The 12,579-nt window shown below is 34.7% G+C and overlaps 1 protein-coding gene across 1 annotated transcript in view; it reads left to right on the top strand.

Moving 5' to 3' along the window:
• The window catches only part of DACH2 (dachshund family transcription factor 2), a 617,297-nt gene that overhangs the window by 230,994 nt on the left and 373,724 nt on the right, over positions 1-12,579 (top strand). Inside the window, exon 3 of the mRNA XM_067722703.1 lies at positions 5,865-5,977. Coding sequence (XP_067578804.1) covers positions 5,865-5,977 — 113 coding nt within the window. The remainder of the gene's footprint in view (positions 1-5,864; positions 5,978-12,579) is intronic.

Below are 12,579 nucleotides of genomic sequence, written 5' to 3'. Positions count from 1 at the left end.
CTAACTGATCTCCCTGTGCTATGCGGCTGCTTCCCACTAGCTATCTATTTTACATTTGGTAGCGTATATATGTCAATGCAACTCTCTCACTTCATCCCAGTTTACCCTTCCCCCTCCTCGTGTCCTTAAGTCCACTCTCTACGTCTGCATCTTTAGGGAAATGGTTATTTAATTTGATTCACTCTAAGATTTACTAAGGTGCAATGATTCCATCGATGTTAATTGGAATTACATAAGCAGAACGAAAAGAGGCTACTAAGAATTTGTCATATACCAGCATTTCTGTTATACAATCTTTGTTAATTATACTAAGACATTTATTAGAATTCAGTCAATTTATGACAAAAACTAAACTTGTTTAAAGGTGCTAACACCAGGCTTAGAGCAAATTTAATTTAAATAGGGAGCAGAGTCAAGTAAATGAAGTATAAAATAGCTTCACATTTATACTTTCTAAGAAGTGAGTAGTCAACCCTTAAATTGTCTATTACATCAGATTTCTTTTTTTATTGAAGGAAAAATAGAAATTCAGCATTAGAAAAGGAAATTAAATATCACCATTTAAAATAATAACTATAAATTATCCAATTTATTACAGTCATAAGATTAATGCTAAACATGAATTATTCTACATGATCCTTGGTATTGTAAGACATGACCCTAACAAGGAAGATTTTTCCTCATCCTCTGAACCCCCTTATGTTAAAGATAATTTCCTTAACTTCCCTAACTCTAATGGAATGCTGGTATTGATGCTTTTAATGTATTCAAATTTAAGTTTTGGATATGCCTATGAGAGCTGAAAAAGGAAGTAAATGGTAATGGAATATAAATGACCTTGCCTCTGGTGTGTTTTTTTGTTCCTTGTGTTGATAACTCCTAGAGACATGATGAGCCACACTTTAAGTTCCCATAAACCAAGAGCTGATTGATGCCCAGTTTAACATAAGCACCATTTTATGAGAGTTACCATAGTGACCAGGTTCCAGTTATCAGCTTGAACAATTTCATATATGATTAATGTTAATTGCCCATTTTGCATGGATGACTTTTTCCCGGGTGCTGAATTGGTTGCTGCTGCCTTTGATCTGGTTGAGAATACAATCCAGTGCAATAGTTAGACAAGTGATCAGTTTGCTAACACTGAGAGAAGATGGATTTAAGTTGCTGTGAGGTCAGAGTTTGTTTCTCTTCATAAACACTGAAAGGTCAGGTAGAGTTTAACTACTATTGGCATCCTTGAAATGTTGTAATAAATGTCAGGCCTAAGAGATTATTATTAATCCGCAATGCAATTAAAAGTCTTATTGTTCTGATAGAAAGATTCTTATTTAATTTAACAAGCATATTGAAAAGTCAGAGCAGCATTCTCACAGTCAGGTAAACAACACCTTCAAAGCGAATGCCATTCTTGGTTTTCTTGGCTTCTAATGTAATTGAAAAAAATGACACATTCAGGGACTGTCCCAAGGGATTTTAAATATCAGTGATGGCTCTGAAAAGTGAATCCCAGGTCATGGCTTGCAGCTCCCACTTCAGGAATCCAATTGCAGCGATCTTTATAAGTTGCTGCTAATACCACAGTTAACTGCCACTATATCCTCAGTTTGTCCAAGAATGTTATGAGTGTTTCTTTAAAGAGTAGTAAACCAAACTTTCATTGAAGAGGATAACATGACTTGTGGTTCCTCGCTAAATCATGTGCTGATGATATACGGTTTACATTAAATATCTTGAAGTCTCATGACATCACTAATTAATTTATTAATAAGATTTTTTCTTTGAAATAAAATTACTCAATTGTTTACTCCTTGATTCATATACAAATGGCTGATGATACAAGATAAAAATAACTCCAACAGTGAAATTTCATATCTTAATGAGCAAAATATCAGCTACTTTATTACAACTTGGAATAGATATTTCACAGACTGTGTCATATCTTGTTGACACCAGAAGACCTACTGACTTTCTTTCTTAGGGACCTGTCAACTCTACAAAGTTTATAAACTTTGAGGTAATGCTCTGATGGTAATCCACTTTAACTGCAGAAAAATGAAATACTGTTGATACATATTTCAATTTGTTTTTTTCTTTAATCGCAGGAAGCTGAGTTACTATTTCATTTCTTCTGAAGAAGTTTACAGAGTGAAGGGTAAAATACATATCAGGATAAATTATGTTATGGGATGACCTGGACCCAGAGAAAATCATGATTCTTTGGTATAATTTCCTTCCAAACCACTTATAAATGTTACACCTAATGTTGATTTTATAAAGCTGATGATCTCAAAGATTTAGCTGAGCTTTTTAATAAGAGTTTTGCTATTTTGGCGGGTTGTTTGCCTTGTACCATAAAGTTTTGTTTATGATGCTCATGGGTGATATAACCACTGAGCCATTTGAGTGGGAACTTTAAAAAGGGCCTGTTTTATTTTACAGAGTACAAATAACCTTGTAATTAAACTGAAAACAAATAATTGCCAACAAGCAATTATCATTCATTTAAAGAGTAATTACATGGTTATTTGTGCCCTGTAAAATAAAGCATTACTGAAATCAGTAACACAATCAATATTTTAGCAGAAACAGGATGCTGCAATGATGAACCTTTCAACCTATGCTGATTAAATTGTCATCCAAATAACAGTTTTCTAGTTAAATCACCACATGTTTATTTGTCTTGATTAATATGTAAATATCTGCCTAATGCTAATAAAGCTCTTAAAAATAAGAAGTGTGGCAAGATCATCTATCAAGAATATTTCCCAACTTTCTACAGAGTCCTCCATAGTCTTTCATCATGTTGTCAGGCTTGTGTTCTTTGAAAAGAAATGCAAGAACTTTATTGCTAAGAATATCTTACTACTGAGGGTTATTTGGTCTAAAAGTAAGAATAAATCTACCTTGTATTAGTATGGAGCTCTATTGATTATAAAGCACCTTCACAAATTTTATTCTAATTAGTTTACCCTAGGGGCCCAAGTCTTCTTTCCAAGAGTATAAGCAAAAGCATCTGAATATGATTTTTCTCACTGATAAGTTTAAACAAGTTTGGAAGGATACATCACACAACCATACTCACTAAAGAGTTAATCATAAATTTTAAATAGCAGGTCAAACACACATCTCTATCACTAGACCTTAAGCTCTTCAAAGGCAGAAGCTGTTCTAGGTTCTCACAATACATCAATGAACAAACAGACCAAAACCCTTGCCCTTGTCAAGCTAACTTTTTAACCTTGTAACCCTGATACCTAGTTTCAATGCCAGATACACACTGAATGGGCACTTAGTGCATGTTTGTTTATTGGATGATTGAATAAGTGAAACTGTCATTACACATGAATAACTGCTGGAACCTTCAGCCCTTGAATGGGTCTTGAAGTTTGTAGGAACTTTCAGACATAAGACAGTATCTATCATCTACCCTTCTTTAACCTTGTAAATAGTCAGATTGGACTGGATCATATTTTGAAGCTCTTATAATTGCTGTAAAGTCCAAAGTTTAAAAGTGCTTACCTGATGATTAAATGATGGCTTTCTATTTATTTGGTCAATAATAGAGCAATCAAAGGAATATTTGGAAACTGTAGCCATGGCAAAATAATGTGTCCTATCATTACTCATTAACTGATTTTAATTAACCATTTACCAGCCCCTACTGTGTGCTAGACACCATGAGAATTGCTCAGGGTACAGTGACAAACAAAAACAGACATATGTGCTGCCTTCATGACCTTACATTTTAGTTGGGGAGGCTCACAATTAATCATACCAACATCATAAAATTATAAACTGAAAATAATGTTAGGATGGAGAATATGATCCTCTTGGCTTATAGCATTTGTAGTAAATACTACCAAGCCATTTGTGACATTAGCCATGAATTCCCCCATATAGATCTGATGGTGGGAAATTCGACCAAATTTTTCAAATCTTGGAATTTAAGGTAGAACCATCAGACTAAGAGGCCTGTAATCTAATGCCCCCCAAGCCTGAGTCAGCTTATTGGAAAAGAGCTACATCAAATTGTGAGATTGACCAATAAATTTGGAACAGAACTGTTTAAACCTTATAGCTTCCAAAGTATACTGTCAACAACTGTCTCAGGGAAGTAGAGTGAGCATCAGGCTGTTTTCTTCTGGAGACAGCCTGTCTGAAATTGATTATGAGCATAAAGACAGCACTGAAATTTTTATGCTGGAAAAGTACAAAGAGTTATCAGGTGGTCTTTAATAAAGTTAGTAGGCTTGAATTCTGACAAATAGAAAGATACAAAGAATCACTTGGAAAGTACAGACTTGGTGACGATTATTCAACAAAAAGTGCCTTTTTCTAATGACTGGATATAACCTGATGAATATTGTTCAGTGACCTTGGGATCCTTTAGGGCATTTGAAGTAAATTGGATATTTTTCTTATCAATATTCCTTCAAAGAGTTAGGAAGCCATAAAACAGGGCAAGGACAAACAGGATAACAACGCTGAATTAAAGAAAATAAATTATAGCCCAAACTTGAGTAGAAAGAGGGAGAGGAGATTCAGTTTATAAAATTGAAACATTAAATGAGAAAAAAAGAATCTTTCATGCTAGATTGATATACAATATTGATGTACAATGAAAGAAAATAACATCAGCACAGTGTATGAAAAATGAACTGGGTAATAGTACCTCTGTACAAGGTTGCTAGAAGTCGTCTTCATTTGAAAGCAGAGTTTGTCTTACATTGATGGAGCACTTTGCTACTGCAATGTTGATAGAGTGAGGTTTAACTTAAATTTCTTTGTGAACAAAAAGTCATTTTTGGAAATGTTCTCTACCTGAACCTTATACATTTTTGCAGCTTGGGTTATTTAATATAGTATTTTGCAGTATTTTGTCAAAATCCCTCTGATTCAGCTTTGTAAACTGCATTTCTACTAAGAAGCAACAGCAGTATTTTAAGTAACATTAAGAAAGTAATATTTGAAATATACTGCATGACTTGAGAATGACTTGATCCTAATGTTCAGTGACTTATAAGTCTGTTCATGTAGTGACAGCTTCTAAATGATATATTTAGTACACTGACTGTATTAGAGTACAAGATGGAAGCCTGATACTGACTTTCTATTTCATTATTTTATGGATTAATATTTGCAACTGCAAACTGTTCACACCTGGGTGAAGAATGTGCAAATAGAATAGGTTAGGTTAATGTTTTAAGTTTAGCATCAACTCATCAGTTAAAAATACCAATCAATCTGTGAGACAAAACAGCCTAGATTGCAAAGGTGGCAGGTTTCCTTAGTACAGCCACTCCAAGAGAGTGTACTGCTGGTTATACAGCCTGGTTTAAATAATAGGTATGAAAAAAACCTGAGGGCAGGGGTTCTTTGTTCCTTGTGGGCTCCCAGCAGCTGTGGAAATGCTAGTAAACATCAGGTCTTATTCTACATATCAGCTTTTTACCCCTCACCTCTGGCATGCTGAACAGAGACTTAATCACTTCATATTCTATACGATCCTAATTCTGTGAGCCCCTATCTCAGATCTCAGTTGCATGTATTAATACCAGGGATCAAGTGTACCTTTAAGAGCGGGGGTAACTTTGGGTTTCTCACAACAGGTAAGCTGTATTGCAAAGTGCTGGCTTGTAAATAGAATCTAAACTAGAAATTGATCTCTTATGGTTTTAATGCTTGCCATAGTTATTTTGGAAGTTTAGTATAAAGTATTGGTCCTTTAGTAATCAATGAAAATAGTCTTTAATATAAAAGTATATCATTCTTGGTAATTAAACAAGATTTAGGCGAATGTAGCAAGTGATGGTATTTCCAAAGAGCATGTTTTAACCTGATCTTTGTCTGTTTTTCAACAGTTCAAGGCCTGGCAGGCCTCCTAAGCGTTCTTTGGGAGTGTTGCAGGACAATGCTCGCCTTCTGCCCCATTCAGTTCCAGGCCTCTTATCACCAGGACTTATCACTCCGACAGGTAATAAAATCCATCCGATGATCAGCCTTGTCTCTTCATACTGCCCAGCATTTGAAATGAACTCATATTGATCTAACTGCCTTGTCCTTCAGAGCTTTTCAAGCTCTACTAGAGGTTACATTATTGAATTTTTTTGATTATTCATGAAAACAGTTTTGTTATTCCAGTGACTCAAATCAAATGGACATGACTTAAAAATTAATTGTCATTTCCTTGTAAGAAATCTCTTTCAAGGCCTTATTGTGTGTATGTATGTATGTTTTTGTGTGCTGTGGGCAGAGATGGCAGGGGGTGGGGGGGACTGGCCAAACTAGCATTTTCTCAAAGCCTCCTATGGGATGTAGTATACCTGCTTGTTGATATGTCTCAATAATATTCCTTTTGTTTCCAAAAGTTCTGGGCATCTGTGTATCTTTTCCATGTTATTACTCTAGGATAAAATGTAGAAATAATATGCATCATCCCTGGTAGTACCTTATGATTAGAAAAGAAGAAAGTACAAGTAGTCATTGTCTTGAATAATGATTCAGTGTTTTTCATCGAACACTGTGATAAACAGTACTCCCCTAAAAATACCAGTCTCATAAATTTGCATTTTTGATTCTCTAAAACAAAGAACATAAAAGCACATAAAACACTCAAAAATAAGCTTGCAACTATACCTCAATTTAAAAAAAGGAATTGAAAAAAAATAAGCTTGCTATTTCTCTAACTGAACCTTTAAAAATCATTAAAGCTACTATGTGGTAGAAAATGTATTTAATGACAATATGATCTTTGTATCTTCAATGATACATAAAACTAAAAAAACCTAATGTGTTTTGGGTATTAGATCCTAGGTAATGCAAAATTATATGAGTAGTAGTCCTTGTCACAGTAGAATTAGGGAGAAGGTAATGTAAACTAATAATTTCAATTTAATTAAAGTATGATAGAGACTATAATACAAGTACATACAAGGTGCTATAATATCACAGAATGAGAGCAACTAAATCAATTTGTTAAGTTGGGTAATGCTCATAGAGATTTGAGTTATGTCTTATAGGCTGAGTGTTGGACAGATGGAGAATCAGAGGAAAAACATCCTCTGTAGACAGATATACACTGATGAGAAAGGGCCTGGTATGCTAGGGGGAATAGCAATTAAGTGGAAGAGACGGGAGCAGAGATTTAAGATGGGAGACTTATAGGTGATACAGTTAGAGTTAGAGTTAGAGTTAGAAAGAGTGGGAAAAACCAGCTTGGGAAGCTATCTTGTTTAACAGTTTTTTCCCTATAGACCAATGGTTTTCCAAAGGGTCTTTCAAGGACTTTCCTTACTGGCTGACATGGGATTGGGGAAGTACTTCTAGGTTCCCCACTTCTGCCTCAGAATTTTACATGTTCTATTTCATATAGGATTTTGTTCAAATAAAAAAAAAAGCTGCTGTAGGTAAAAGGAACCACTGATAAGTAACTGAGTAAATGCTTTAAAAACAATTGCAGTTGAAGGTAAGTAGCAATGAAGGGAGAAATACTGAGGACCTGAATTGAGGAGAATTCAAGAGTAGAAAAGAGATTCATAGTTGCTTCATAATTAGAATTAATGACACTTGGTAACTGATCAAAATAGAGAGCGAGAGGATGAAATCTAGGATGATTCATGTCTAGCCTAGGTTATAAGTTGGATGATTATCTCATTAGCTAAGATAGAGAATTTAGGAAGAGACTCAGGCTTTGGGGATTAGATAATGATTTTTTAGACTTTAAATATTCATAAACAAATTCTGATATAAGAAGAAAGCAGCCCTGTGCATATAAATGAATATAGAGGTCATAATAGTACCTGAAATATATTACCTTGGTGCTCAATAAATGATAATCTATTTATTGACTTCTAAAATACATTGACAGAACCTAGAATCAGTACCATGTAAATGATCAGGTCTGTGTCCTGATGAAAGATGTATCCTGTGTAGATGGAAGAAAAAAAGGATTTTATAATTGCTTTGAGGCTAATGTACTCTTGAGTAAACTTCGGTACCTTATCTGTTGAGAAAAACCTATAATATATATTAAGTTTCTATTAGTACCAGACATGGGTGCTAAGTGTTTTATATACACTTCATTTAATCTTATAGTAACCTTATGAATATTGTCTTCATTTTTCAAGTAAACAATGTATGGCTCAGTGAGTTTAAATTAATTGCTTGAGGTTACAGAGCAACTGAGTGGCAGAACTGGGTTTCAGACCAGGTCTTTTAAAGTCCAGGGCCTATACTTTTTCCTCATCATCATGATGTCTTATAGTAAACGTTAAAATCCAGTTTGAGGTTTTCATCTCCTCCTAATTTACTTGGCATGTATGCTTCAATTCCTACAAGATAACGGAGCCTCCTTCCTTGGATTAGAGCCTTGGCCTTCCGTCTTACAACTTGGATTTACCACAATGAGAATTATTGGAACAAAAAAAGACTCCTCAATTCATAACCCTTTGCTTGTGCCTAGAATGAGATGATAGAGATAGATAAAGGATTGAGTAGGGAAAGGCGTGAATACTTCAGTCTAAATAGCAAACAGTAGAAAAATCATTAAACGGGAAGGAAGAGGAATCTGCACAGCTCTATAGTAATTTCTCTTCTTAGAATACATTAATTTATTTTACATGCTCAAGGATATCCTACTCACTTACAGTCATCTAAGAAGAAAAATGCTCTGTAAGCCAAGTAGAAATAATTCTGGGATTATGCATTATTTTGCATTAGACACACTTCTTCACTCCTCCATTAGTAAAGATAATTGAGATAGAATCAATTCTCAATTTAGCTATCAGTAAGTTTCATATTTGGCATTACACTTATTATCCATTAAAAACTTAACTTTCATTAATTTTACTTAAATATACTTTTGAAAAATTCAGTTGATGTTTTTAATATGATCTGTTATGGGTTGAGAATTATCCTATTTTTCCCAAATGATTGTTAAAATGCTTTACAGTATTTTCCTGTTTCAGGTCCCTATGTCTCAACATTTTCTTGTAAAGAAAGAGATAATATTTTACAGCTCTGTATAATTTTACATACAACTGTCAAATTAATTATTGATAAGAGTCTGCTGTTATCTTCTGTTTCAATGTCATATGTCTGGAGAAGCCTCTTTGAACCCTACTGAGTTTGCCTAAGTAAATGAAACTTGTTCTCCATTTGTTTATATTATTTCTTTGCATTTGCAATTTGAAAATGGGGTCTAAGGGTAACAAAATGCAATGATCATGACATCACTTTTTAAATATAGTGATGTTTTTGTATATTATTTTTGCCTTTAAATTGTTATTTTTCCCCCAACAGTTGCAAGCAAAAAAATGAAAGTAAAAAGGTTTAGAAATGGTTAAGTCATTTGAGAAGAGCGCTCTATTTATTCATATAGCTTGACATGTAAATTCTTAAAAATGCAGAATAATATCAGGTATGCCATATTGTTTTATCTGCTTAGCATAAAGGTATTTCAAATTTTCTACTTTATGTGATTTTATTTCCTTTTTTGATGTGTATCATTTTTCCATTTCAAAGATGTTTATTTTCCTCTTTGTTATATTTCCTCTGTATAATGGAAACTGATTCATTCAAACTCCACTAATTCAGATCTTGAGATAATTCAGAGAGTGGCTATGCTAAAGTGTCTGGTATTAATAAACGTATCTCATTTAGCAAATGAAAAGTATAAATAAAAATGTGTGTGTGTGTGTGTGTGTGTGTGTGTGTGTGTGCATTGGTGTAGGGTCATTAAAATACTTGGGAAATTTAAATGTACTTAGGTATCTAAAAATTACTCTAAAAATTAATTTCTATACATATAATCAACATACTAATTACTGATGATAATTCTTTTTTCACTAAGATAGGACCCACAGGTGCTATTCTTGACAATATTGTCTGATATCGATTTAGAGATTATATCTATGTAACTACAGACCAAGAGATATAGTATGTATATATATATGTATGTATCTATCATCAATTAATATCTGTCTATAGATAAAAATGTATATGAATTCATGATTTTCATTTAACATGTTTCTTTTTTAAATTGGAGTATAATTGCTTTACAATGTTTTGTTAGTTTCTGCTGTACAATGAAGTGAATCAGCTATATGTATACCTATATCCCCTCCTTCTTGGACCTCCCTCCCACACCCCCGCATCCCACCCATCTAGGTAGTGACAGAGCACTGAGCTGAGCTTCCTGTGCTTTATAGCATGTTCCCACTAGCTATCTATTTTACGCATAGTAGTGTATATATGTCAATCCTAATCTCCCAATTCATCCCACCCTCCCTTTCCCCTCCTGTGTCCACATATCCGTTCTCTATGTCTACGTCTCTATGCCCATCCTGCAATAGGTTCCTCTGTACCATTTTTCTAGATTCCACATATATGCATTAATATATGATATTTGTTTTGCTCTTTCTGACTTACTTCACTCTGTACGACAGACTCTAGCTCCATCAACGTCTCTACAAATAACCCAATTTCGTTCCTTTTTATGGCTGAGTAATATTCCGTTGTATATATGTACCACATCTTCTTTATCTATTCATCTGTTGTTGAACATTTAGATTGTTTCCATGCCCTGGCTATGTAAATAGTGCTGCAATGAACCTTGGGGTACATGTGCCCTTTTGAATTATGGTTTTCTCAGGGAATATGCCTAGTAGTGGGATTGCTGGGTCATATAGTAGTTCTATTTTTAGTTTTTTAAGGGACCTGCATACTGTTCTCCACAGTGGCTGTATCAATTTACATTCCCACCAACAGTGCAAGAGGATTCCCTTTTCTCTACACCATCTCCAGCATTTATTGTTTGTAGATTTTTTGATGCTGGCCATTCTGACCGGTGTGAGGTAATACCACATTGTAGTTTTGATTTGTATTTCTCTAATAATTAATGATGTTGAACATCTTTTCATGTGCTTCTTGTCCATATGTATGTCTTCTCTGGTGAAATGTCTATTTAGGTCTTCTGCCCATTTTTTAATTGGGTTGTTTGGGTTTTTCTAATATTGAGCTCCATGATCTGTTGTATATTTTGGAGATTAATCCTTTGTTGCTTCTTTTGCAAATATTTTCTCCCATTCTGAGGGTTGTCTTTTCATTAACATATGTTTCTTGAACATCTGTTCTGCACCAAACAATATGAGAAAACATTACAACACATTGAAATAAAATTCATTTTTTTTTTTTTTTTTTTTTTGTGGTACGCGGGCCTCTCACTGTTGTGGCCTCTCCCATTGCGGAGCACGGGCTCCGGACGCGCAGGCTCAGCGGCCACGGCTCACAGGCCTAGCCGCTCCATGGCATGTGGGATCTTCCTGGACCGGGGCACGAACCCGTGTCCCCTGCATTGGCAGGCGGACTCTCAACCACTGCACCACCAGGGAAGCCCTAAAATTCATTTTGTGAGTCATATTTTTCTCAAATTCCATCAGCCTTTTATTGAGTTACTAAAAAATGATGAAATTTAATTTTTTTTGCCTTCATATATTGCACTGCTGATATTCTCATCTCATGTTTCTGTCTCTGTTTCTATTGTACAATCTGTGTGTCTTAATTCCCTGATAGGTCATTAATACAAAATAATCCTATTACCTAGTATTTTCTGTAAAATATTTTGGGTTATAGAGGGAAAAAGAGGAAGGACTTTTATCCCCATCTTTCTCTGCAGATCTGGAGAAGTGCTGATATCCCTGGATAACATTCAAAGCATGGATTAGTCATGTGTGCCTTTGAATTTCCCAAAATATGACTACCCCCCTTTCCTCAGTTTATGAACTATTTCAAACAGACAGACATGGAATTTGGCCTCAGAGAGATTTAAACTGACAACTTACAAGGAAGTAATAAAGTGCTTCAAATGAAATTCCTGTAGTGTTCACTCTTTAAAAGCTAGCAGATTCTTCATCTGTTTGTTTTTTTTTTCTTCAAGTTCTATTGTGACAAAATATTTTTAGGAATTTCAGCTGCCATCCAACTCCTTGGGAAACTGAGCCTGTGAATATCCAATTCTGTAATAGTAGCTACAACAATCAACTCAGGATTGGCAGAGCCATAAGTAGAATCCTGCCAGGTCTTTGCAGTGAGATGTTAGCTTCATGATATGGTATAATGCCAGTTAGCCTGATAGCATGATTGGAATCAGCACCCTTCCCTTTTCAAGATGCATTTCATATTCTTACTCAGTTGGCTTGGATGCTAAGAAGTGGTCATAAGGAGGACAGAGTGGTCCTAGGCCTTTCTTCTGTGAGTGTAAGACAGGAGAGATCTATCTAGAAAGAACCAAACCAACCTTTTTAACGGTCAACTTAAGACATTTCTGTTTCTGTGACTATCTTTGACTTTTTCAATGAGTAATATTGTAAAGCATGCTTCATGTCACACAAATGGTAACTGCTTTCATGTCATTGCATTTTCTTTATTTTTTGTGTGTCCAGGAAGAACCATTGGCCTAATAGGAGCCAGAGTTGAATGACTAAATTTTCTAATATAGAGTTTAGACTAACATACAATTTCGGTATCTCCACTAAACAAAAAGATTAACTACATCAGTTTAATAACAGGAACTTCATT

Source organism: Pseudorca crassidens, chromosome X (genome assembly GCF_039906515.1).
Source record: "Pseudorca crassidens isolate mPseCra1 chromosome X, mPseCra1.hap1, whole genome shotgun sequence".
Lineage (NCBI taxonomy): Eukaryota > Metazoa > Chordata > Mammalia > Artiodactyla > Delphinidae > Pseudorca > Pseudorca crassidens.
This window is presented reverse-complemented; position numbering and strand designations above follow the sequence as displayed.